The 26277-nt window shown below is 39.4% G+C and overlaps 1 protein-coding gene across 1 annotated transcript in view; it reads right to left on the bottom strand.

Moving 5' to 3' along the window:
- The window catches only part of ADGRA1 (adhesion G protein-coupled receptor A1), a 282014-nt gene that overhangs the window by 90550 nt on the left and 165187 nt on the right, over positions 1-26277 (bottom strand). Inside the window, exons 8-9 of the mRNA XM_063132851.1 lie at positions 3694-3901; positions 2530-2738 (exon numbers count right to left, since the gene is read on the bottom strand). Of these exons, the coding sequence (XP_062988921.1) occupies positions 2530-2738; positions 3694-3901 (417 nt within the window). The remainder of the gene's footprint in view (positions 1-2529; positions 2739-3693; positions 3902-26277) is intronic.

Here is a 26277-nt window from a genome sequence, read left to right as displayed (position 1 = left end):
CTTTTAAAATAAGAACACCAGCATCAATCTATATAACCAAATGAACAATATACCATGGGGACTGTTCACATCATCTCAGTGGAGCTTGCACTGGAGGGCTTCTCCACTAGTCTGCCTTTCCCCCAAGGAGCTCATGGCTGCATATTTTGGGGTTATCTAAGGGCTTGTTCAGACGACATTTCAGACTCTGTGGTTAGCGAAATTGTGGTTCTCTGGTGTTAGCACTAACCACAAGCCATGCTGTCACACACAACACTTTAAGCCCTGGTTAGAGTCACCAACCCTGCTGCAGATGGTCCGATTATGGTTAGTGAGTGAGCAGGGTTTAGTGAAACGCATTGCACAAGACACCTTAAAACCTACTGCTTAACCAACCAACCCCCAAGTCTTTTGACAACAGAGAGAGAGAGAGAGAATTGCTAAAAGACATCCACATCTGAGTGGGTTTAGAGCCACTCTGAAGTCCAAATCCAATACTCCACCCACAAAAGTAATTTGCACCAAAGCATCATATTATTTTGCTAATATACTAGTATTACTCATATTCCATATTCCATATACATATTCCATATGTATTACAGAATACATATGGAATAAGAAGTTATCTGGGCTGACTGAAAAAATCATCACAATAAATAATGCCAGTGTTAATAGGCACCTTCACTGAATATGTATGGTACTCTTCATCCAAATTCATCTCAGATCTCCAGTTTTCATATGCATCATGGGAACCATATAAAATGATATAAACTAAGGTTGCTGGTTAAAAGTTTTCTACTGATAAATTTAAAAGATCTGATATTGTAGATGCTCAATATGACCATGGCAACAAAGGCTGTTTGCAGAGGTACAAAGGAACCATATTATATTAGTTCAACATAGATAGATACCTAGAGCAATGCCAGATAAACGAAATTATATGCTGTTTTCAATACATTAAGATTTAAGAAAATATACTATTCAATGAGATTTCAGTTCTGCAGTCATTAATTTATTCCTTAGTACATGAAGTCCCATTAAAGCCAACATAAACCATAACTGTACTGTCATGAATGTGGAATTAAAGCATATAAAAATCTATCCATGGTACTTGTTAAAAAAAAAAGGGGGGGGGAGAGAATGAGAGTTTCTTCCATTTTACAAATTCATGCAAAGTTTTAAGCACATCACTCAAAACCCAAATCAATCAGCCAAAATGGGTGTGGTACCTGCAGCATCAACAGGTGCTTTTGAAAAAGTATCTGGGGAACCAGGGCAGAATTCTCTGTTACATGATGGAGAAAAAAAATGTTTGAATATAACTTCATTCCTCTGAAGTGTTTAAAAAGTGCTATGTATTTGGCAGCACCTGATCTTCAGATGGACTCCAAACTAGTCTAGAATAGGTGGGGAGGAATTGATTACACAACACTGAAGGCATTTGGTTTAATAAAATAGATAGTAATATTTGTATTTAACTACTCATTGTCACAGCCTTTGAGCCATGATTGGCTGACATCTGTGCTCCATCTGACAGCAGCAGATTGGTATTCTCTACACACGTCCCCTCAATTGCTGTCGTCTGTGTTTGCTGTCCTTTACACATTGCACACACAATGTATTATTTACTCAACTATAAACCTTTCACTGATGTTCATAAACAGCACCTTCCATATGCAAGTATGCGTCAGAATTAATGCTAGACTCAATAGTAGGATGCAGACATGAGTATTATCTCCCTTAAAATATCTAGCGAGTCTGAACAACCCTTTTGAATACTGCAGAAAATGTTCCCTAACATGATTTTCTCCCAGATGCTTCATTCACTATTTATGTTGATTTCATCATTTGATACAATATCTAATTTAGTGTGCCTTTCACATCCATCATGGTAACTTTCCGGGTAACACAATTGTTAAATAACTGCATTGTAAACTGCAAGTTGTGACTAAGGACAAACCTCAGCAGCCTTGTGTGTTAGCACTATACAGAAATATTTCTCTTTACAAACAGCCATTTAGTAAAAAGGATGCTGTCGTCAGCACACAGACTTGAATTTCAAGAGCAGCCAGAGAGGAGTACAGCATCCTTGTTTAGAGAAGCAGGCAACCTTATTCTTTCCCATTTATTAAATGATTCAATATTGCAGTATGCCAGAAACTAATTAGTATGATCAACACAGTGCTGGACATGAGCAAGGATAGACATCCTTTTTTGAGACGTAAAAGGCCTAGGAAATACATATTTTCTATATCCGGTCCAAAATTTCATTTAAAAAATCCCTATACTTTATTTAGTTCCTTGATAGAACTTTGGTTTTCTACCATTGCATTAAAAGTCATCTGTAGCAAGGCCTATAGCTAGATAATATTTATGAGCAGACCCCATTGCTCTTTTAGGTCACTTAACTAGCACTTAACTTACTTTCTTCAAAGCAATATCATATACAACTGAATGCAAGATTAATAACCAGGTACTGCTAAATAAGGACAGACAGACAGACAGACAGACACACTCAGAAAGAATATATTCATGAAGTCATATACTCACCATTAGCACTGCAAAGTTACCGAAGTGAGTACTATGAAGAGTGGTAATATTGTCTGCAGAGCTAATTATGTGGCACCCTTCTCTCCACCAGCCTCCATGTCCATCCAGAAGGTCAAAATCCCAAAAGACTGCAATGGGGTTTATACCCTGTGTAAAGTGCTTCAACGCTATAGTAACAGGACTGGTGAGGTTTCTGATACTGCACCCATCTGCAAAAGGAACAAACTGAATTAGAGCAATGAAGTGGAAAATGCTTTATTGCTACATGCTCTCTATAGAGGTTCTTAACATCTTGTACACAGTCTCTTTCTGTACCGGAAAAAGAATAGCAAAAAAATCTCCTCTCCTGGTCTATCAGCACAAAAGCCACCTACAAAAGTTTGGAATAGTTAATATTATTCATAATTGCCATTTGAGTTACTTGGTCTTCAAATGATATGGTGCTCATTTGTAGAACTAGATTTAATACTGAAACACCTTGCATTAAAACAATAATAGATCATTGCTTCAGGTAGCAGCAAAAAAAAAAAAAAAAAAAAAAAACAGTTTAAAAAAATCAATTTCTTTGATATGATTAACAGCTAAGGCAATGTCTTTGTATGAAACTCAAATTAAAATCTCCTAAAATTCTGAACAGAAATCTGCACACAATTCAAGATCAAACAAAATGTTTAAAATTGCATGGGCTGAATATTGAATCAAAGGAAAATCTTTAACCTATTACTTTCACCTTTAAAAGCACCTGTTTGAGATTTATCTTATCAAGACGTACACTGATGACTAGATATATGCAAGCAACAGGGTTGTCCCTGCTACTACTTATCAATTCTACATTGCAAATCTTCAGGATATGATCTTTTAATGGCCATGGTCAAGATTAAAAAGCAACATTCTCCCCCCCACCCCGCCACCCCCCATGCAAACTTGACTTTAGTTATAAACTTCAATAAACAATAGTGCTAAGGAGGATCATGTGTTTACTGGTTCATTGAAGTGCAAGTTCATTTGAATAAAACTACACAAGTAGCAATAAACCCACACATTTGTGTTAAAGCAGAGGCAATTTTCACATCAGCATACCTGCGTACTCCACTGCACCATTCTTTTATATACTCTAATGTACAGCTTGGCTTTCCGATTAAAGAAGCAGCGCACAAGACTTACCTATTTTAATGAGGACCACTGGCGTGCCAACAGTCCTGTGCTTCCCATAATCTGCAAGGTTAGACGAGTTTGCAGTGCTCGGGAAGAGTTTTCCATTCCGAAAGGCAATAAACTGTAGCTTGCAAGAGGAGTTATCAACAGATTGCAAGGCTGAAGCCGAAGAGAAGACAGACCGTGGCAAATGAACTGAAGCTACTGCCACAGCATTCTGTACAAGGAGAGGAAAAAAAGAAAATTTAAAATGCAAATCACAACAGGGTAGCTTTCATTATGTTTTAAACTCCTGCACGAGAAATGTACGCTGCCTCTCTTTTCCAACATACTAGAAGCAACCAAAGGAGCAGGAGCTGTAACCATGGGAATAGGATTGGTACAGTGCATATTAAAACAGAAAACGTTTTGATTGAATGTGCGAGTCTGTATGGTCAAGCTCCCTGCTGCAGAGGTGAGAATGGTTCTTACCATGCCTGCTAGAGGGTCCATCAACACTGCAGATCTGATTTAAAGAGACAACCTCTACCAGGTTTTCTCCTTCACTTAAAACAGAATCAGACAACTTACATTAAAACATATCTCTCTGAAAGAGTAATTAAAGGAGACTGAAATATGTTTTATTAATATAAAGAACTGCATCCGAGGATGATTCTAAACACTGAAGAATGCAATGCAGTCAGCTCCTTGTTCCTTGTGAGACCATGATTTCATCCTTAAAGAAAATCACTCATCTCGCTGTTGCAGGAAATGTGGAATTACATATATTTAACACAAATGTGCGAGAAGAAAGCAGGGAATAGATCAGAACTGTCAGGAAACAAGGATGGGACAATGCTTGGCTTTTTTGTGTTACTGAAACAAACTGCACACATGTACACCATTAAATTATTAAGCTGATTTCCCTTCAACTAGTTAGTTCCCTTTTCTCTTATACAAGTGGTGACCTTGTCGTAATTAAGCCTAGAGGCATGTATGAAAAGGGGAGGGAGGGAGGAGCAAAACAGAAAGCAGAGCAGAGACAAAATAAGAGATTGCCCTGAGATTTACAAACTCTTGTATTAAAAAATAATAATCCAGCAGCATAAAGACTGAGTAGTTTTCATTTCCCCAGCAGCCAGATACAGCTTCTGTGGCACATCATTACCATATATTGTCCCACGGTTTTGTATATATTATGCAGCCTTTGTGAAAACAATGACAAGAAGAAGAAGAAGAAGAAGAAGAAGAAGAAGAAGAAGAAGAAGAAGAAGAAGAAGAGAGGCTTTGCCATCATACAAATATGCATTATTATTATTATTATTATTATTATTATTATTATTATTATTATTATTTATTTATATAGCACCATCAATGTACATGGTGCTGTACAGTATTTGTTACCAGCTGTGATAAACATGTGGCCAATAAACAGACACAGATAGACAAAGCTAAAGGCACATAATCACCATGACAAGGAGGAAATGGAAGACCAAAGCGTGGGTTATTGCAAGGAGGGTTTGTAATTCAGAGGACATATTCATTAACTATTCCCTTTGGGGCCAAAGGGCTGATGCCATCATCGTTAACTTACCCTATCAACACGATTTTTTATGAGTGCAGGGGTTTCTGAGATCAGCCCTACTATGAGGCATGATGACGTATCTTAACTTAGGTGGAAGATTTTGGGGCAGCAAGCAGTGAATTATTTATGTTTATATTTTTACCACCTTGGAAGATACCATTTGTGTTTGTTGTTGTTTGATTTTTTGCCAGAGACACCAACATGTCTTAAACCATCTCTGGACTTTTCTCCTCCTTGCTACTTTTAAGTCTCATGGATGAAACAGCTGATGGATGGTTGCCCAGATGGTAAATTATCACAGTGTGTTCATATAACGTCTAATGAGGAACAGAATGCACTTCCACAACTGACCTGAAATCTAGGAAGTAGAATGGTCAAAATATGCGATACTGTCTGTATAATAGAACAGATGAGGAAATGACTTGCCAAATGCTTGTATGCATGCTATGGTAAGGCACCATTTGATAAATGATTTAGCTGTACTTTTCACATCCAAAGCAACAGGCTTTAAGACTCATCTCCATGAAGATTTTACAGGGATTTCAAGGAGCATTTGACAGTTCATGTAAGGGTGAAGACAGACAGCTATTTTAATGTGTGATAAAACTGGTCTGAACTAGCAGTGACTAATGGGGCTGTTTGCTAGGCAAAATCACAGTCAGCAACCATGGTGTGCCTCCACCACCATCTCCAGGCTTGTAACGGTAAGGGTTGGAATTTCACTCCCCCTTGATCACCATGCAGTGTCCACCAGCCTCACTGGCCTCCACTTTAAACACACATTCTCTGCCCCCAAAACAAATACGCCTCAGAATTCATTTTTTGAAACAATTTTCACCACGTTTTGGAGTTTATGTCTTGTCTCCACTCAAATGTGTTGATCTTCCATCATTTCCCAAATGTCCACACAGCCAAAAAGTCAGCTTTCAACACCAGCCAGCAGACTGTGTGGCCAACATTTCCAGTTTTAAAGGCAGGGGAGTGGGGAGACAGGACATATCACCAATCTTCAAAAGTATAGGATGGGGTGGCAATAGTATAATATGAAGATTATTCTTCATTTTTTTGCAAACCAGGCAATGAATATTGCATACATTGCTTAGGTTATCAAAGGGACCAACTAATTATCTGTTCATGCAGATAATTATTGATAATTATCATTTGACTTTGTATTCATTTTATTAAAGGATTAAGATACACTTTCTTGTTGCTGGGTTGTTGTTGCATCCAATGCAATGCTTAGGTAACACAATTAAAGTGCAGACCTATACATGCCTACTGAAAAGTAATCCCATTGACTTCAACGAGACCTATTCCAAAGTAAATGTATATTATTTATTACATTTATATCCTGCCTTTTTTCCTCCAAGGAACCCAAGGCGGTGTACATAATCCTCCTCTCCATGTTATCCTCACAACAACAATCGTATGAGGTAGGTTGGGCTGAGAGTATGTGACTGGCCCAAAGTCACCCGGTGGGTTTCCATGGCTGAGTGGGGAATAGAACCAGGATCTCCTGACTCCCAGTCCAACACCTTAGCCACTACACCACACTGAATTGCAACTATAGTTACCCAAATTCTACTGATGGCAGAGAGATCTGGGCTGGTGCCCATTATGGCTGGTGGGCAGAGTGTAGAACAGCTAATGGTAGTTGGATCAAGAATAATAGGATGAGCTAATGGTTAAGCGAAGCCAGGAACAAAAGCAGTCAGGATGTTATCACACACATACAGACAGGCTTCATATATGCACACACAGGCAGGCACACACAGACAGGAACCTAACTGAGGACTGCCTGAGACTGGCACATTTTTTTAAGTTAGAAGGAAGTCCTTTAAATTTATTTATTTGAAATATTTCTGTATTGTCTTCCAAGGCTTCACAAATTAAAAATTTAAAACCATCAAATCAAAAATAAAAAGAATTAAAACTACAACATGAAACATTTAAAACAGCAGCAACAACAACAATTCACATTATTAAAAATGGACATTCAATTAAAAGCAGTGTGGAACAACCAGGTCTTTAAGACTTGTTTAAAAACAGTCAGGGTAGGACCCCCCACACACACATTCCATGCCAGGGCATTTTACCACAGAAAAGGCCCTATCTCTTGTGCCTGCCAACTTAACAGATTTTACTGACAGGCATGTGAGCTGGGCATCCGTGACTGTTCTTAGGGCCCGGGCAGGTTCATATAGGTTCAGGTGGTCCTTCAAATAACCTCATCCTAAGCCATTTGGGCTTAAAGGTGATCACCAGCAATTTAAATTGGGGCTGGAAATGCACTGATAACCAGTGCAGCTGGTACAGAATTGTTGTTATATACTCTGATGACTTAGCTCCTATGATCAACTGGGTAGCTGCATTTTGTACCACCTAAAGCCTCCAAAGTGTCTTAAAAGGCAATGTAGAGTACACGACAGTAGGTCTGGATGTAACCAGGGCTTCACTAGCTGTAGCAAGCTCCACTTTCTCCAGATAGGCTGCAGCTAGTGTATCTGTTGAAACAGCTAGAAGGCACTCCTGGTAACCAATTCCACCTGTGCTTCCATAAATAGTGTTGTGTCCAGGAAAAAAACCAAGCTGCACACTTGTCCTTTAGTGGGATGCAACTTCATCATACACTGATCTTACACCTCCAACCAGGTCAGCAGGTTTCCCCACCCACAATACTTCTGTCTTATCTAAATTAAATCTGTTTACCCTCAGACACCTGTTCAGGGTTACCACAACCACCCTAGGACTACTCTGAGGAAACAAGATGTAGTGCTCCAGATAACTTCCCGCAGTGATTTCATGTGTTAGCAAGCATAGAGGACAAGATAGAACCTTGAGATATCCCAAAGACCAATGGTTTTGCGGGAAACACGTGTCCCTGAGCACCACTTTTTGGGTACGACCCTACAGAAAGGTCCGGAGGCGCCCTAACACTGTGCCCCCGCACCCAGTCCTACCCTGCTTAGGTATCCCAGAAGGAAACTTGGTTGATAGTATGAAAGGCTGCTGAAAAATCCAGGACAACTACCGACTTGCACTATGCCATCCATTCTGCAGCATAAATCATCCATCAGGATAATCAAGGCTGTTTCTGTCCCCAAACCTGGCTGGAAACCAGATTGAACAGATCCAGGTATTCATTATCATTCAAGTCTGGTTGGAATTGAGAAACCACCACCTTTTCCAGTATCTTACTCAAAAATTGTATATTTGATATTGGGTGATAATTGAGAATTATGTGTTAAAATGTGCTTGTGTTAGCTGCTGCTTAGCTACTTTTAGTGATCAGCTGCAGGGTTGAGGGAGATAGTGGAGATACAGGTACATCCCTGCCATCTCCTTCCTGCTCCATGCGCTTCAGCTGATCATGAAATTTTTAAAAAAAATGTGGAGAGAGGGAAAGAGGACCCCTTTGCCCTGCTGCTTAGTTGATTCCCTACTGATGATTTTCCAGGGTTCTACATGGCATATGGAGCCTACACAGATGCAAAAGACACCCTACTGAAGAGGTTTGCCCTCAACATGAGGAGAGTGACAACAATAATAATAATAATAATAATAATAATATAATAATAATAATAATAATAATAATAATAATAATAAATTTCTTACTCGCCCCTCCGATTGGATCGAGGCAGGGAACAACAATAAGCACAAAAGACATAAAATACTGATTAAAAACATGGTATACACTGTTTAAAACATCCTAAAAGCATCCTAAAAACATACTAAAATATCCTAAAATTCTACTGGATAGGCCTGCCAGAATAGGGATGCAGGGTGGAGCTAACACGCTCATCTTCACTGTCCCCCCACATGAGTTCATTCTACTAGAAAGCAGTGTGCTTGAATATGGCTAGGTTGGTTTGGATATAAATGAAAACCATGATTTCCTGTTAGTTCTATTGCACAAGCCTTGGACTCATGTCTTTCCCCTTTACTCTTGCATGACTCTGAGGAACAGATCAAAAGTGTTTGCTTCAGCTTTGAAACAAACCACAATATTATGTTAGATCCAAATTTGGGGAATGGTGGTTCTTTAAACTGTGGTTTGTTAGAACAATCCAGTGCCATATATTAATTTCAGATCCTAGCTTGTCCTGAAGCTAGAGTTTAAAGAAACCATGATTTTCCAGGTTCAGATATAACAGTTTTGTTAAAAATAGAAATGGATGTTTCTGTTTTCATCCCTGCATACATACAAAGGGAAAGGGGAGGAAGTCCACAAGCTCATGCAGGCTCGTACATGTAGTGGGAAACCATACTATTCCATTATGTCCAGCCCAGCCCAATCTACATGAAATGCTCTTAGAACACTCCAAAGCAGGATATAAATTCTCCTCCTCCTCCTCCTTATCAGCATCAGCATCACAATCAGATCCCGGATAATAGTATTACAGCAAACTAAAATATTCTCAAGGCCATGATTAAGAATTTTTTCTAGCTGAAATAAAAACGGAGTTTTATGAATACCGGCTAATATTTAATTAAAACTCTGTCATGGATGCATTTCAGTCAAACAAACACAGTAATCTCAAATGCTGTTTAAAAAAATATTGTAGTATTGGGGCATTGCTGGTCCTAGAGTACGAAAGAAACAAAGTCTCTGGTCTTATTGTACACACTTCATTAATTTCAATACAGAAATGAAAAGCACACCAACCATAAGCAAACAGATGCTTCATATTTGAACAGCTCCCACTGATGAGCTTATATAAGATTTCAGGCAGCTAATCAACAAGAAAGGTATATAGCCTTATTTGCTTTCTCTTTCTTGCTCTAAAGGCATTTGATCATACACTTGAAAATATATTGAATGGCAAATTCATAGTATTATTGCTGACAAGTGGAAACCGGTTATGTTCCGTAGAAAATTCCTCTTCCTCTTCCTAAACATTGGAGAGCCATGAGCCTGGCTTCTGGCTTCCCATTGTCTCTGATTATTGGTGCAGTCATAGCTTATATGTATCCTACCCTTAACAGTTATTTCATCAACAGCATCAATTCCTTTATTCCTTTCCACCTCAATACACATTTTCTCGTAAGTTATAGAGTCAATCAATATATTTCAGAAAATGTTCATTGTCATCAAAATTCACAGAATCAATGAATACATCTTCTCCCTTCACGGAAAAAGGTTTTTGTACTTTTCTTTTTAGAAATTAGGATTTCTCTGATTCTAATATATTTGCGCTGACACTGCCAATTGGAGAAGGGCAGCGGTGCATGGCACAGACCACACAGAGTCAGGAGTGGGCTTAAAAATACTGTCACAACTCTCTTTGCTACAGCTTACAAGTCTAGCAAGGCATAGGCCCAGGATCATAGGGGTGATATGCCACCCCAAGACCGCATGCCTGGATGATGCTTAGAGTGGCAGGAATAATGGCACCACCATAGTGAGGACCGCTGTAGTGTGGCCCTCCTGTGACCTGGAAGTATGGGAGACAAGTCTGCCTTGAAGCTGTGTCCCATGATCCCTGACAGGAACCCTCCTTTGAGATACAGTGTGTTGCAGTCCCCAGCTTACCCCTTGAAATGGATTCAGCCCAATGTGTCTCTGCCTGCAAGAACAAATTGTGATGTAAAATAAAAGACACATGTAAATTGTAACATTGACAGTAATTGCCATGAGGAAAATGAAAACCATGGAATTGTGAAAACCATTGCATAATTGGGTAAAATTCCTTCCCAGACCCATAAAACTGCAGCTAACTCCTGTTCACAGCAATGGAAGAACAATACAGGTGAGCAGGAAGTTGGCCACTGCAAAGTTGAAGCCATGTGAGAGCCTTTCATTTTTGCCCTGGGAGTGGACCAGAAACATTGGCCATAGCTAGACCGGGTGAAATCCCGGGGTGATCCCCAAGATCAACCCTGTGCATCCACATGACGCACAGGGGATCCCAAGATAAGGGAGGGATAATCCCTTCCTTGCTCCGGGATCTCACCCCCCACTTTGGCCCTGGTTTTTCCATGGTCCTGGGCTGAGCCCGAGACCATGGAATGTGTGGCTAGGTGCCGTGGTTTGACCCGGCTCTGTACGATTTGTCGCAAGGAGCCGTGAGTCATGCCCAGGGCACAGCGCTCCTCAGGAGCGCTGCACCCCTCGAGGGTAGGGTGGGAGGGAACGGGGAAACTAATTTAATTTTTAAAAAACCACTTACCTTTAGCGCACAAGCATTTGAGCGCTGCTGCCCCTTTAATTTTTTTTTAAAATGGCGGGCGCGATGCCTCTCCTTCTGAGGTCATCGCACGTCACGTGTAAACAGAGGAGGGATCTCACGATAAACACATTGCAGGATCTTCCCTCCTCTGTTGCGGGCTAAATGGTAGATCTAGCTAAGGCTATTGTTTAAAACTCATTTTTAAATATATGTTTTGCATGTGTGAGTTTATATATTTTTACACAAATGTTTTGTTTTTTTTACTTTTTGTAATGTGTTTTAACCTTTTTTATTTTTGTGAACTGTCTGGAGAACTTCAGCTATGAGGCAGAATAGAAATATAGCAAATAAAATGAAATAAGGAATGTTACAGATTATCTCCATTCATACTAAGCCAGCAAACTACATAAAAATAACACATTCGTTCCCTTGAAATTTGCATACAGTTCATGTTGTGCATAGTTATAGGTGACTAGTTACACCAGAATAATGCTGTCAGCATCTGTCTGATTTTGGTTTCCGATCTAGCAAGTGAAACATGTAACATTAGACTGTTTGGCTGTGTTCGGACAACACAATGGTGGGTTAATAGTCCACTCCACAGTTGATTATCGAGGGAGTACTCCCCACACAACATGATTATAATCAAAGGTGGTGTGTATTAAGGCCAGAATTGGGTTGATTATTAGTCATCAGTGTGTTTGATTGACACATACCCCAATCAGTCTCCCCCAATCAGTCCTCCCGCTGGTATCCCATCAGCCATGGCAAGTTCTACCAGCTGGACTAGAGTGGTAGCTGCTGCATCGCTCTTGCCAGAGGGCTCTGTAGTTACCGAAAATAACCAACTGTGTGCGCTGAAATAGTCAATGGTGTCCAACACACGACATGATAACCAACGGTTGTTCAAATAATCAACTCTGCACAGTGTTGCTTATTTCTGCCAAATAACCAATCGTAGTGTGAAACAGTCCTCACAGACAACACAATAACCAACAGTTGACTATTTACCCCACCGTTGATTATTGTGTCATCTGAACCCAATCTTTTTGTATATGGACCCCTTAGCTAAATCAGGCTGGCTTAGCAACTGTAGAGAAAGGCAGATGTGCACAATTATAGAACATTAATGGGACAACCCACCAATCACACACCCAATGCAAACTGCATTGAAATGAAAAGAGCTTGCAGTGAAATAGTGTTTGGCCACCAATTTTTTTTAAAGTATGGGTTTTCAATGAGATATTATTCCTGTGGTGAACAGGGTGTTTTGAGAATATTATTCAAATATCAGCAAGAATATTTGTGTTATAAATTAATAATTCTGCCTGCAATTCAAAATATTATAATTATTTTTTCAAAAATATTTTTTCCTTTGGTTTCAAAAAGACTACTCCAGAATAAAAATGAGGACTGCATCACTGATGTAGGATTTCATTCCAATCCTTTCACATATTAGTTGGAAGTAAATCCCATTAGTTTCAATGGAACTTTCTTTTAAGCTATGTGTTTAGTATCAGAATAGTTATTTTATGATTTTTCCATAAAAGGATCTGAAGGCATTTCATGTAAAAAACAATAAAAAGCAATTCCTACTCTGGCCCAATCCAAATTAATGTACTGGATTTTCTTTTCTAGTCATTAAAAACAACTCATCTCTTACAGATTACTGATTGTACGGTGGTTAAACAATTTCCAGAAATCAAAATTTAGCTTTTTAGAATTGTCTGGATTATAGAGTTTAACCCCATGAGATGCCATGCAAATATTTGAACATTCAAAAATGAAGTTCAACTTCATGTGACATGAGGGGGATGAGAAAACGTAACAAGGATGCTGATGACAGTCCAGAAACAAGCCTAGCTGTGCCTTGCCAGTCACAAGAAACAGCTTGCCTGACATCTCCTCCAACACTATAATGGAGAATCTTTACTCCATATCATCAGTTTTGGAAAGAAACTTAAAAGCCTAGCCAGAACCTATCAATCTCCACAATCTAGACCACTCACAATATATCAGTCCTCTCTCTTCCCTGGCCATCGACCAACAAATAGCAGTCTCCTCACTGTGACAGTCTCTTGTCTGTCATCTGAAGCAATAGCCATGACAGAATAATTAATGCGAAACAATACTCTAGTTGCTGAAATGATAGCTTAATTAAGGCTATCATCCTCAACCCATTTATTTTATGAAAGCCCCACTGAAATAATTTGGACTACTCTAGAGACAATTGATTATGCTTTTAGCCTTGTTTGAACAAAGTCAAATTTCCCACAAGAAACAAGATGAAATATTGACATAGGTGATCATTCCACAATAACCAGTATTTGAAAGGCCATCATGTACCACCTGTGTTGAAGCTTCCCTTGCAAAGAAGTTATTTTTGGCTGCCAAATATAAAGACACAGGTGGGAATAGATGGATAAACAATACATGACAATGTTATGTTACATGATTCTATGTTCTTATGCTGTCTTTCCTAGAAAGAGCTCAGTTGTATCCCACCTTTCTTCCATCATGGAACTCAAGGCGGTGCTCATCACAATCAAAGTTAAGGGTGAGAGATGGCGATTGACCCAAGGAAACCAGTAAGTTTTGTGCATAAACAGGGATTCACAGCTGGATTTCTGTAATCTAAGTCCAACACCCTAATCACTATGACACAGTGGCTTATCTATGGTTTCACTCATATTATCAGAGAGTGGACCACTCAAGCCACATTTTTGTCTCAATTGAACGCATTACTACTACTACTACTACTACTACTACTATTGAATTTGTGTTAGATGAAGTTATTGCCCAACTGTGGATCTTGAATTTCTTTTTTGAAATACCGTTTGTTATGCAGCTGCCTATCAAAGTCTTGTATGTCTTGATTTTTTACTCAACTAAGAATGGAATTAATGTATGTGAATTGATGTATGTGAATTAATGTATTCCTTCATTATCAAATGCTAATCAGTGTTAACTTCTCAACCAACTATGAACTTGCAGGAGACAGATTAAGGCTAGTAGTGCAAGTAACATGAGATGAAAGGCAAGGCAACAGAGAAGTTTCGGGAGAACAATATGAAGAGCTGAAGCATCAGAAATATTTCTATAGCACTGATCTTAGCTACGCTAAACCTTTAAGCCATACTATAGTCTGAAATGTAGCAGTGGCTCCAGATGCAGACTTATAATATTTAAATCAGCCTTCCCCCACCTAGTACCCTCCAAATGTTTTGGATTTCAACTCCAATCAGCCCCATCCAGCATGGCTGATGGTCAGGTATTCTGGGAGTTGTAGTCCAAAATATCTGGAGAACCCTAGGTTGGAGAAGGCCAATTTAACCCTGACTACACCAAATGCACTTTTCATTCAGAATTCACAGAGAAGTAGTCCTCCCAAGACACTGTTGTTTTCTGTCACCAGTAAAATGTCCCCAAATTTCAGCTTCTTACAGCTTACCATTTTCTTTCTGGAAATAAACCTGGACATGGGACGTAAAATCTACCAAGTACGAAGAATGATTTTGCCATTGGGTGTCTTTATGTCCCTAAAACTAGGCAATGTACCTGGGGTATAAAATGTCTCATGGATTTTGCAAAGAAAACTGGTCTAGAGAAGCAGGTTTTATTACTCTGGGTGTCAGTAGGTTGCATTTGCGGTAATTTACCTCACCAGAGAAAAAAGGCAAAATGTTATGGGGTAGTAAAATACCTCAAAACATTAAGAAACATTTATTTTTTGTAACAATACTTTCCTAATATTTTGAGTTTATAACATTCTTCTTCTGACACACAGACACATACTACTTCATGAGGTACATTGGACAATGGCTTGGGGTAATATAAAACACCACAAACACATCTGTGTATGTTTTAGGACTAATGGATGAGAGTTAAATGGACAAAGTCTTTACAGTAAGTTGAACACTTCTTCTGCAATGGCCTGCTTCTATATCTTATGTTATGCTACGTATACCTTGGTTTAGGCAAGTTCTTACTGGCAAGGCCCAAGCATGGTGGGAAATGGGTACACTTTACCAAGTTCCTCCAGCCATATTGCAAGCTAATTGCACTGAGGTAAATAATACTGAGGTTAAGTTCTGGATTATTATGCTTCAGGTTGTTTATGAAGACTTATTTCTCTGTATCTCTATAAGGTGTCCAGGTCTTGTAAGATCTTGTGAGATTTGCTCAAGTGAATCAGAAGCAGTGTTAGAATAAGGAATACTCTAAACAGTGTACTGCTGCTGGTCCAAGTTCTTCTTGAGAAGAAGAAGGAGCGTGCTTGCACCCAAAACTCAGGGAGTGATAAAACAATTGGGATAAGCAAACTGATGAAGATAAAAAAATATGCAGAAATATCTGATAGTATCATTTTATCTATGTGATCTAAATGATACATTAAAAGACAATAGAGGAAAATATAAAGTGTTGTAATATCCAACAATACCAGGAGTAAACACTACCAAGCAAAACCAAATACGATACAACGTAAAGTCTTTGTCAGTGTGTTATCACTATTTAGTTCAGGGTTGGGATGTATTTCCTGTTTTGTTTGGTCAGCAAACTCTAGGATCTCTATGAGAGAAGGATTCTGACATATTTTCTCAAGAACTACAATGGAATGCATTCACTATGCACAGACAGGAGGAGCCAACAGGGTGTAGCAACAAAAGGAAGAAAACAAGCACCCTAATAATTAGGGGATTACTAATGACCACCTAAAACTCTGTGCTAGCTCCTTGGCATGGGGATTACCCTGTGCAACCCAGAAGGAGCAAAACTGCAGAGTTTTGGGGAGATGCATCACCACAGCCCCTTAGGGCATGTCTACACCAGCCCTATAACCCAGGGTAGTCCTTGGATTGTCTAAGGCCTTAGCTAGACCTAAGGTTTATCCTGGGAACGTCCCGGGGTCATCCCTGCCTGCTCCCGGGATCATTTACATGAACAGTTATGACCCTGGGATGATCCTGGGATAAACCTTAGGTCTAGCTAAGGCCCATATGTGACCAAAATGATGTACAGGGGATCCCAGGGGCAACCTGGGATAACCAAGGACTTTCCCCGGGATATAGAGAACCGCAGAAAATCTAACTTTTCTGAGGTCCTGGGACCATTCCAAGGCACGCAGGCTGTGTGGCTGCTGCTCCCAAGTCCTCCTGTCATCCCTGTATGTAGCAGGGACCGTAAAATGGGCAGAGAGCTGCACGGGGGCAGTCTATGCCCATCAGAGGTGGAGGACCACAGTTGTGCTCCTCCTAACTCTTCAGAAAAAAAATGGCAGCCACGACAAACTTCCAGATTGCACAACTGTCAAGATACTGGGGGAGGAACATGGAAGCTGGTAAATTCATGATCCTCCCTTCCGCTACACTCTATGGTGTAGACATGCCCTTAGTCTCATTTAGAGAGACCTTGTCCCGGCTATTCTTGAAACACTACATCATGTAAAACTGCATGATATCCCACACTAAAGATCTGCATCAGTTAATGAACCTTGGTTTATCAACTCAAAGCTGGCCCATAATAAAAGCCAAGTCCTTGTTTAATGAGAGGCATCCAGGTTAATGAAGTGACCATTCAATGTAAAGAAGGAGCATTCCCAAATGTGCCTTGGCACCTATTTGGAATATTAATATAAATTTTGTATTTAAATGTATATATTATAGTTTGCGAGTTATTGAACATCTGCAAGTGTACTTGGTGCTTTCCAAATTTGTAAATAGATTAACCCTTGCAAAAAAAAGGCTTTATAATCAAGAAGACAAGGAACAAAAGGGAAAGTTATACAATGTGTTGACAACAAAGGCAGAAAAGTTTTCCAAGAAAACATATCACCTGCAATCCAGGGGTAGAGAAAACCCACTTTCGTTGTCCAAAGTGCCAGTAAAAGAAAGGCTGGATTAAGCTGTTAGTTTTAAAGAAGTTGGAAACTCTTAATTCAAGGTGCAGCCTCTTTAACTGCCACTCTTATCTCTGGATGCATTCAGCCACCATCTTTACAACTGGGTTTAAAGGGAAGGGCAGTAGCTGAGAGATTGGGGGTGGTTGTTAGAGGGTTTGGGAGGAATCATGGGGGGGGGGGGAAACAAAGCCAAATATGGCAAACTATTTCCCCTTCTGCTGCTCCCAGACTGTGGAATAGCCTGCTGGAGGAGACTCGTCATCTTGACAGTCTTTTAGCACTCAAAAAGGCTGTCAACACTGATCTCTTCCGGCAGGCCTATCCAGTAGAATTTTAGGATATTTTAGTATGTTTTTAGGATGCTTGTAGGATGTTTTTAAACAGTGAATACCATGTTATTAATCAGTATTTTATGCTTATTGTTGTTCCCCGCCTCAATCCAATCGGAGAGGCGGGTAAGAAATATATTATTATTATTATTATTATTATTCTTATAATAATAATAATAAACAGGCCATCTTATTTTTGAGCCAAACCTGAGAGAAGCCATTGAACTACTTAATTTGTTCAGAATTTGTTTGATTTCCAGTATATAAGACCAGGTTTGTTGCTGTGAACCCATTATTCCTTCAGGCTTATATTTTTGTAAGGATTGTGTTTTGTTGTTGTTTAACAAAGATGTTATCAGTCTCCAGTGCCATCTTCTCCAAAAGTCATTGGTTCCATAAAGCTTGTCCTGAACACCCAGTGATTGAAGAAGATGAAGAAAACATGAGCAGGACCCAGAGAACGTCTTGCAAGAGCAGAAGTCACTCCTTGTGCAAGAGGGCATTTCCAATCTCAATCAATTTTGTTTCCTGCACCACATTGAACATTATTGCAGAGAATGCCAAGCCTCAGAATTTGCTTTTCATTATTCACAGGGGGAAACACAACTAAGTAGGTGGCGGAGAGGGGGTGGGGACCTGTTGGATAATCAGTACTTTGTTCACAATTATCTGGATCCCACCCTATGAAAGCCAACTATTTCAAACCCTGCTACTACTTTCATCACATCGTTCTTTTGTTATCGGATAAGATATTTCAATATCTAAATCTTACTTAAATATCAATGTAACCCTACTTTTCCCTCCCAACACCTCTTGTTTGGGGGAGAACGATAGGAACTGGGTTCAAACAGTTGTGAAGATGATGAGAGGGAAGAATAGCAGAGGCCCAAAATAATGTGTGTTGCCTCTGGTCCACCCCTCCAATATTTCCTGAAAGGATGTAAGGGAAAAACCAATAGATAACTTAATAGAATAGGAAAAACAAGAAGAGGGCTCATCTACACCAAGTAGGATATTCTACTATGAAAGTGGTATATAAAAGGCAGGAGCCACACGACTGCTTTATAGTAGTATTGAGGTGTACTGCAGGATCAACACTACTGCTTTATAGTGGTACTGAAGTTCACTGACAACTGTTAGGGCCCATGGCACATCTACACCAAGCAGGATATAACACTGTGAAAGTGGTATGAAACCAGTATATGGTAGTCAATGGGCCCCAACAGTTGTCAGTGCACTTCAATACCTCTATAAAGCAGTAGTGTGGCTCCTGCCTTTTATATACCACTTTCATAGTGGAATATCCTGCTTGGTGTAGATGAGCCTGTAGCCATATTTTACAGGGAGGGGGAAAGAACTAATGAAGCAAGATGGGTATATAATTTTGAGGCAATTCCGTAAACAACAAAATAGGAAGGAATGGAGTCCAATAATTAAGTGAAGTGAAGGAATAAGTTCTTTAGCTTGTCTCTAGCTACACAAAACTTGGCTGGGATACAGCTGAAGGCCTCAGTCTTTCTCACTCCTGTGGCTGTGAAACTGATGCTTGCAGATCACTGCATGAGGATAGAAGATTGCTGGCTGCTCCCTCCTCCTCTGTGTTTTCTGAATGGTTTCTACCGGCTCTCTGTAATCTTCTCAGCGTCTGTTTGCTCTCTGAATTTCTCTTCTTTTTAAACACCTCCAAGCCTCTCCTCAGAATTTTCTCCCAATCTCCTCAGAACCCTTCACTTCCATATGGCAGCCCTAAAATGAGCTGGGCTCCAGGCATCCTATAGGGAGCTAGACTGGACAGTGTTACATAAATAATTAAAGGATGGAGCCAGATTTTAAAGGGATCATGAGGTAGATTCACACAGCCATCCTTTCCAGGGAGAATGGAGGGTATGTCAAATCCTTTCACAAGACAGGGTTTCACTCAGTGGTGAAACTGCAATGTGAGTTACTATGAAGAGTCAATTATGGCAGAGCAAACAGTGGCTGTTTCTACACCTGCCTTTCCCCCCTAGGATCGTTCTTGTGCATCCAAATGCCTCACAAGGGATCCCGGGAGCAGGCAGGGGCGATCCCTCCATTTTCCTGGGATAATCCTTAGGTGTAGAAAGGGCCAGTATGAACCGAGCATTAAAGGTACAGTACAGAATTTGTAACATTGTCTTACTTAAATCTAGTAGTTAGTTAATACAGAATATTGTCCACCTCATGGGTCTACTCTCACAATTTATTAAATTTAGGTTATTCACTATCGAAGGTCATAAAAATATGGTTTAGGAAAGATATGCCATAATGGAAAATTAAAACATACTTTATAAAAATCAGAGTTTTGGACAAAATATTCTACCTTTCAAAAGGGCAACTTTCAACCTGGAAATTCAAAAAATATTCATATCGGTCTTATTTATGATCAATAGAAAACAGCTTCTTAAAACAATGGCCAGATGCACTTTTAAAATCCTGTATATGAGTTACACCAGAAAAGAAATAAAGTTTAATCAGAACTATACTGTTGTAGATAAGCCTTTGCCATAGCTAGAATACATTTTAGGACAACCAGCTTCCTTTAATAATTTTCTAATTACTTTCAGTAATAGTTCAGTTTTTCTGACAAGGTGAATTGTAAAACATTCACATACATAAATGAAGGGCAGAAATACAGTACTGTGTGTCATTTTATCAAGGGCATCTACTGACGTGTCTTAATTTTTTTTAGAAACAAATGCTATCACTTTGTAGCTTGTTCCTATACTTAGTTCCAAGTAAACATGCATAGTCCCACATCATTCAAGATAAGGGTGCAAAAGTCTGCCACATTAGAGGAGCATCTCCTGCTTTCCAACCAACCGTTAAATAAAATGTGAAATTAATTTTTCCAACCGAAACCTCTGTGTTCTGTGTGTTTGTCTTCTGTTTTGGACCCACTTAATAAAACCAGTGCATCAGTGATCAAAGCACATGCATTTTTGCAATCTCATGATTTCAAAATGTTGTTCTGTTCACCTGAGTGGAAAAATCAATTATTTAAGAGTCAAAAGCTAGGAGAGGCTCTTCAGACAGTGAACTTTGTGGGGCAAGGGGAGGAGAATCAATAATGAAATAACAAAAACCTCAGTCCCAGCAGAAAGGCTAACCAAAATGAATAACTGAAAGCATTATGCGGAAGACAATGGTTTGGGTACTATTATCTCAGATCACTTTGATCAACAGGAGAACTTCATATCTGCTCATGCCTGATTCCTGGTCCTTATATTTACCAAATATTTTTCTGATAACATCGCTGAAAATATTCAAAGAATATTAACTACCTGAAATACTTCCTTTCTTGTTTGGAAGAGCTGCAATACTAACTAATGGGAAATATCTGTATTGTCAATTTATACGGTTTCAATGAACATAGAAATGGTTTATTTAGCAAAGGAGTCCATCATGAGTTTTGACAATGTTCTTAGAAACAGATGTATAAACATAATTCTTCTTTTTCTTTTTCTTCTTCAAGATAGATTAGATAAAGATATAGATTGTATCTGGCAAGCAAATGTCAACAATCCTCTTTATGGAAATTTGCATTAAAATTATTTTATTTTAATGAAATGGAACAGCTTGAGCTCTTCTTTTACTCCATGTTCAAAGTATAACAAATTAAAAACAGATCATGGTCTTTATGATTTTCTGCTATATACAAACATGATGCGTCTTCTATGCAATGCTTGTAACTCCACTTCAGAGGCTAAAAATACTGTTAAACATATTTAGAACAACAGAAGGCTAATATGATTACAAAGTTAAGACTAATTTGTGTCTTTTATAATCTAGTTTATGTCTCTTTGAAGAGTCTTATTTGACCCCCACCCCCATTTCCCTAACTGACTTTGATGCCAAGTGAATTGTCTAGTTTTTAATTAAAATGTTTGGTATCAATAAGCCAAACCGATGCAGCCAGAGGTGTCTTAACAACAACATTATTTTATTTTGTAACCTTGACATGGATAATGCTATATATTTGTAAAGGCAAAGCCATGGTCTATTCAGCAACATTGTGTCAGCATTACTCACCAAGTGGAATTAAAAACTGCACTACAGTTACCATGACAACCAGCTGTCTCCTACATACAGCATCAGTTTGGATTTGTGCAGGCCATTTCTAACAAAGATTTAACTCAACAAATTCAGTCTTACCCTGAGGTAAAACCTGGTTTAAGAACAAACAAATAAAATTATGGAACTGAACATATTTCAGCTCCGTATATTTACCTTTCCTAAATCATTATTATGTATTTGCCCTTCAGGTCTCTGCAGTGACTTTGGCTAGAAACTATAGGTAACATGGACAAAATGTGCCTGATCAGGCAAATAACTGGGGATCAATAGAATATCTGCCCCAGTATTTAACCTTTATTAAGGCTTCAATTGTACACATACTTACCTGGGAGTAAGCCCCATTTAACTATATAGGGCTTACTTCTGAGTAGACAAGCAAAGGATTGCACTGTAAGCATAATGAAGACATGTTACATTCTGCAGATAGATAACTACCCCCATCCTACTCCACACACACACACACACACACACACACACACACAAACATAACACATTTTTTGGGGGAAAGCCATATAAGAAATTATATGATTATATATATATATATATATATATATATATATATATATATATATATATTCAAAATTAACATTTCCAGCTACATTTTAGGTCATCATAATTTGAAATGTATTAAAATTACAAAGTAAGGGACTGCGGATCCTTTTTGCTTTAACAATTCTGCAAATTAGCCACTGAACTGAGGAATAAAACTTGCATAACTAAATAAATAATTTAGGGCAAGCTGGTTAGAAAAGACAGCACTGTCCCCAATAGTCCAATATATTATACGCTAATATTTATCACCATCTAATTATGTTCTAAAACATCGCATGGATTTCCTTTTACGAAGACAATGTATTATTACCCTCCAGGGGAAAGGCTAACATGATTACTTCCCTTACAGAAAGACAAAGAGAAAGACAGGCAAAATGAATTCAAAGGATAATACCTATATATAAATAACAGCCGCTATCTAAAGCTCTGTGAATCTCAGGTGGGAGCTCTATATGAGCAGAAGTAGCACCATTCAAATCACTAATGGAGAAATGCTTACTGGATGTGTATGTATGCGCACATGTGGATTACTCCCTAACATGGAAATACATGGGAAGCTAGTGCAGAACATGGCACATACACCAACCACCACTTGTGCATTAGAATTCATGCATTGTAGTGAATGGTTAAATTACAAAGAAAATTCTCTTCTAACCAAGAAGATAACGTAAAACTGATGTTTATAATCTTTGAAAAATATGACAAGGTGACTTCCAAGTATTAAACTAAAAATTGACAAATCTCAACAAGTTAACGGCAACTTGAGATTGGAAAGTTCTTGTTGTTCTTGTTTTGTTTGATGAATATAATGTAATTTACTTTGATAAAAGAACAGATAAGTGATAGAAACTTTTCAAGGGAAGATAAAGATCACATATTGCTTATCGCAAGTGAGAAGCTACATTTGTTTTGTACGTTCTTGCCTTTCTGTGTCACTTAAAGGAAAGGGGGAAACAAAATAACTATTTTCTAGATTAGTAGTATTTGGAGTGTAAAACGTATACAAATCTACAAAATTAAGAAAATACATTATGATTAAACATTCATATTGTGTAATACATTTAGGCTGTACATGAGCCCTCCCCAACCTAGTGCCTTTCAGGTGTTTTAGACTTCAACTCCTATCATCCTGAGCCAGTACAGCCAATGGTCTAGAACTCTGGGAGTTATGGTCTAAAATCTCTGGGGGCATTAGGCTGGGAAAAGCTGCTATACTTACCCAGGAGTAAGTCCTATTGAATTCAATAAGACTTATTTCTGAGTAGACATTCATAGGATTGCACTGTTTAACATTAAAGACACAGGCCATGGCTAGACCACGCTTTCTGCCTATATCCTGTGATTGTCCCAGGATCATCCCTGTGCATCCAAATGACACACAGGGGATCCCGAGTGCAGGCAGGGACGACCACTCCATTTGCCTGGGATAATCCTTAGGTCTAGCTAAGGCCACACTTTCTATTCTAAGGAGGATAGTTTGCTTCAGGACTATCATGGCACCCTTCCTGTGGAACTCCTTCCCTCAGAGATAAGGCTTGCCACCTCACTACATAGCTTCCCCTGGTAAGTGATTTATTTATTTTTATTATCATTTATTAAATAATAAAATAATAATAAATAATAAATAATTATTTATTTTTTGCAGATGTCTCTGCTAGTTTCTATTGAGCAAGAAAAGAAATTTGTATTGCTGTATTTAGCTTTAGTTGCTTTTATATTTTAAATTTTAGAAGTTATATATTACCTTGCGTTCTGAACTGTTGGAAGAGCTAATAAAGAACAAGGATCCTAAGCACAGAACACCAAAAGAAAACATTGGTGCACCGGCTTCACTGGAACCCTGCCAAAGTAAGGATCCCTTCCATCCTCTGTCCGCCCTGCATAGGATACTCATAAGTCTCTGAGTTAGGGAGTTTATGGGTACCCAAGCTGCAAGCCGTAGGATTACACCCTTGTTCGGGTCATCCTAAACTCTATATAGCGAACATGTGAAGAGAGGGAACATGCTAGCTCTGACGCCTCTTTGTCATATTCATCACCGTCTATTTGTAGGGGGCAACTCTCTGAAGAGGAGAGGTTCTCCACATGATTCAGAATATGCTAAAGCGACAAATTGAAAAGGTCAACTTTGGTAGGCCAGTTAACAAAAATCCTATCATTGGTCAATGAAGAAAGGCCCAAAGGCTAGAAGGTCCAAGGGTCCTGACCAAGACAGTATTAAAGGGACAGACCCAACACTGTTAGGAGCCAGTTGGAATAGGTTGGTCAGTTCAGGCAGAGAACAGGCTAAGGAAGGAGAAGACAGCAGCAGAGCCTTGGCAAGCAGCTGAGGAAGAGAAGTGGCTGGAATTGCTGAATACAGAAGGTGTAAGAAATCTCTTAAATGAATAAATAAAAATAAATAAATAAAAAGGAGAGGAAGATTCTAGAAATAGTTCTCCAGGAAAGCTTAAGGTTAGAATGACAGTGAAAGGAGTTGGCCTTAAGAAGCAAGAAGACTTCACTAAGTGACTTCTTTACTGCGTCTTGGTCATCAAGTTCTGACCACAACCAAGGCTTCAGGAGAAGCTGAAGCAAGCATGTCAGTTAAAGAACATTCATCTCAAGAACCATGTACATTGATGGTGCTATATAAATAAATAATAATAATAATCAAGAAGCCGGGAGTCAACTATGGGCTTGTCTACACCAGCCCTATATCCCGGGGCAGTCTTTGGATTGTCCCTGTGTATCCACATGATGCACAGGGAATCCCGGGGGCAACCCGGGATGAGTAAGGACTTTCCCCGGGATATAGGGAACTGAAGAAATCCTGGGACCATCCTGCGGAGCATTGGCTATGTGGCCGCTGCTCCCAGGTCTTCCCATCGTCCCCACGAGTAGCAGAGCATTTGAAATGGGCATGGAGCTGCACAGCAGCAGTCTGTGCCCATTGGGGGTGGGGAGCGGTTTCAGGTTTTTGTTTTTAACATACTTTTGTGTTGGAGAACAAGTGTGCTCCTCTCCATTGTTGTTTTTTTAAAATGGCAGCTGCGATATCCTTCCGGGAAGTTGCACAGCTGTAGCAGATGCTGGGGGAGGATTGCGGAAGCGGGTAAGTCCACGATCCTACCCGCTCCCTCCCTCTGCACCCTATGGTGTAGACATGTCCTATGAAAGACATTAGAGAGATTTCTGTGATGTTTTGCTGTTTTATGCCTGTTCTAGATGTATGGGTAATATTTTAAAGAATGTTTATTGTTTAAAGATGTATTTACTGTGTTTATACGGGAACCAGGATGATAAATGTTAAATGCTAGAGGGAGGGACCAGGATGTGAGGTGAGTGCTGATTGGCTGGTGTGTTGAAGGTCTGGATTGGCTGCTGGCAAGAGTGGAGGTGGAGTTAGATGAGTGGGTCTGTGTGTGAAGTGCCATATGTGTGAGAGAGTTAGGTTTTGGATCTGTCAGAGATAGGAAGAGTTTAGGATAGTGTAGGATAGTGTGGGTTGTTGTTTTGGGGGAGTGGATAGAGGGAGGAGTGATAGTGTGGCCTAGAGGATAGAGTTGGCAGGGTTGAAGCTGAAGCATTTTTAAAATTGTTTTGAAACCATTTAAAGAAACTGTACTTAACCCATTACGCTTTGTGCTTGAGGAAACCATTACGCTTTTACAACTGCAACACCTTACTACTTGTAAGTAAGTAGTACTTACTTACTTCTTCTGTTTCACTCTGGTGTGGTTTGTGAGGTACTTAAGGTGGGGGTACAGGGCAGTGGAAGGGAAGGTGAGAAGATAAGGTGCTGGGCTAGGCTGCTGTGAGGCCAGACAAGGGCGGTGAGTCATGGAGTCAGAGTGCAGCATTCTGAGGAACCAACCCAGGGTTGGGATCCTATGATTTATAGGAGAAATAAAGGAGTCCCAAGGGGGTGGACCTCACAACTTCATTTAACCCTGTATCTAATCAGTGGCCAGAAGAAGAACGTCAGGTTTTGTTTTCTGTGTT

Source organism: Elgaria multicarinata, chromosome 8 (assembly GCF_023053635.1).
Source record: "Elgaria multicarinata webbii isolate HBS135686 ecotype San Diego chromosome 8, rElgMul1.1.pri, whole genome shotgun sequence".
Lineage (NCBI taxonomy): Eukaryota > Metazoa > Chordata > Lepidosauria > Squamata > Anguidae > Elgaria > Elgaria multicarinata.
The sequence above is the reverse complement of the archived record's forward strand: the minus strand, read 5'-3'. Positions and strand labels throughout refer to the sequence as shown.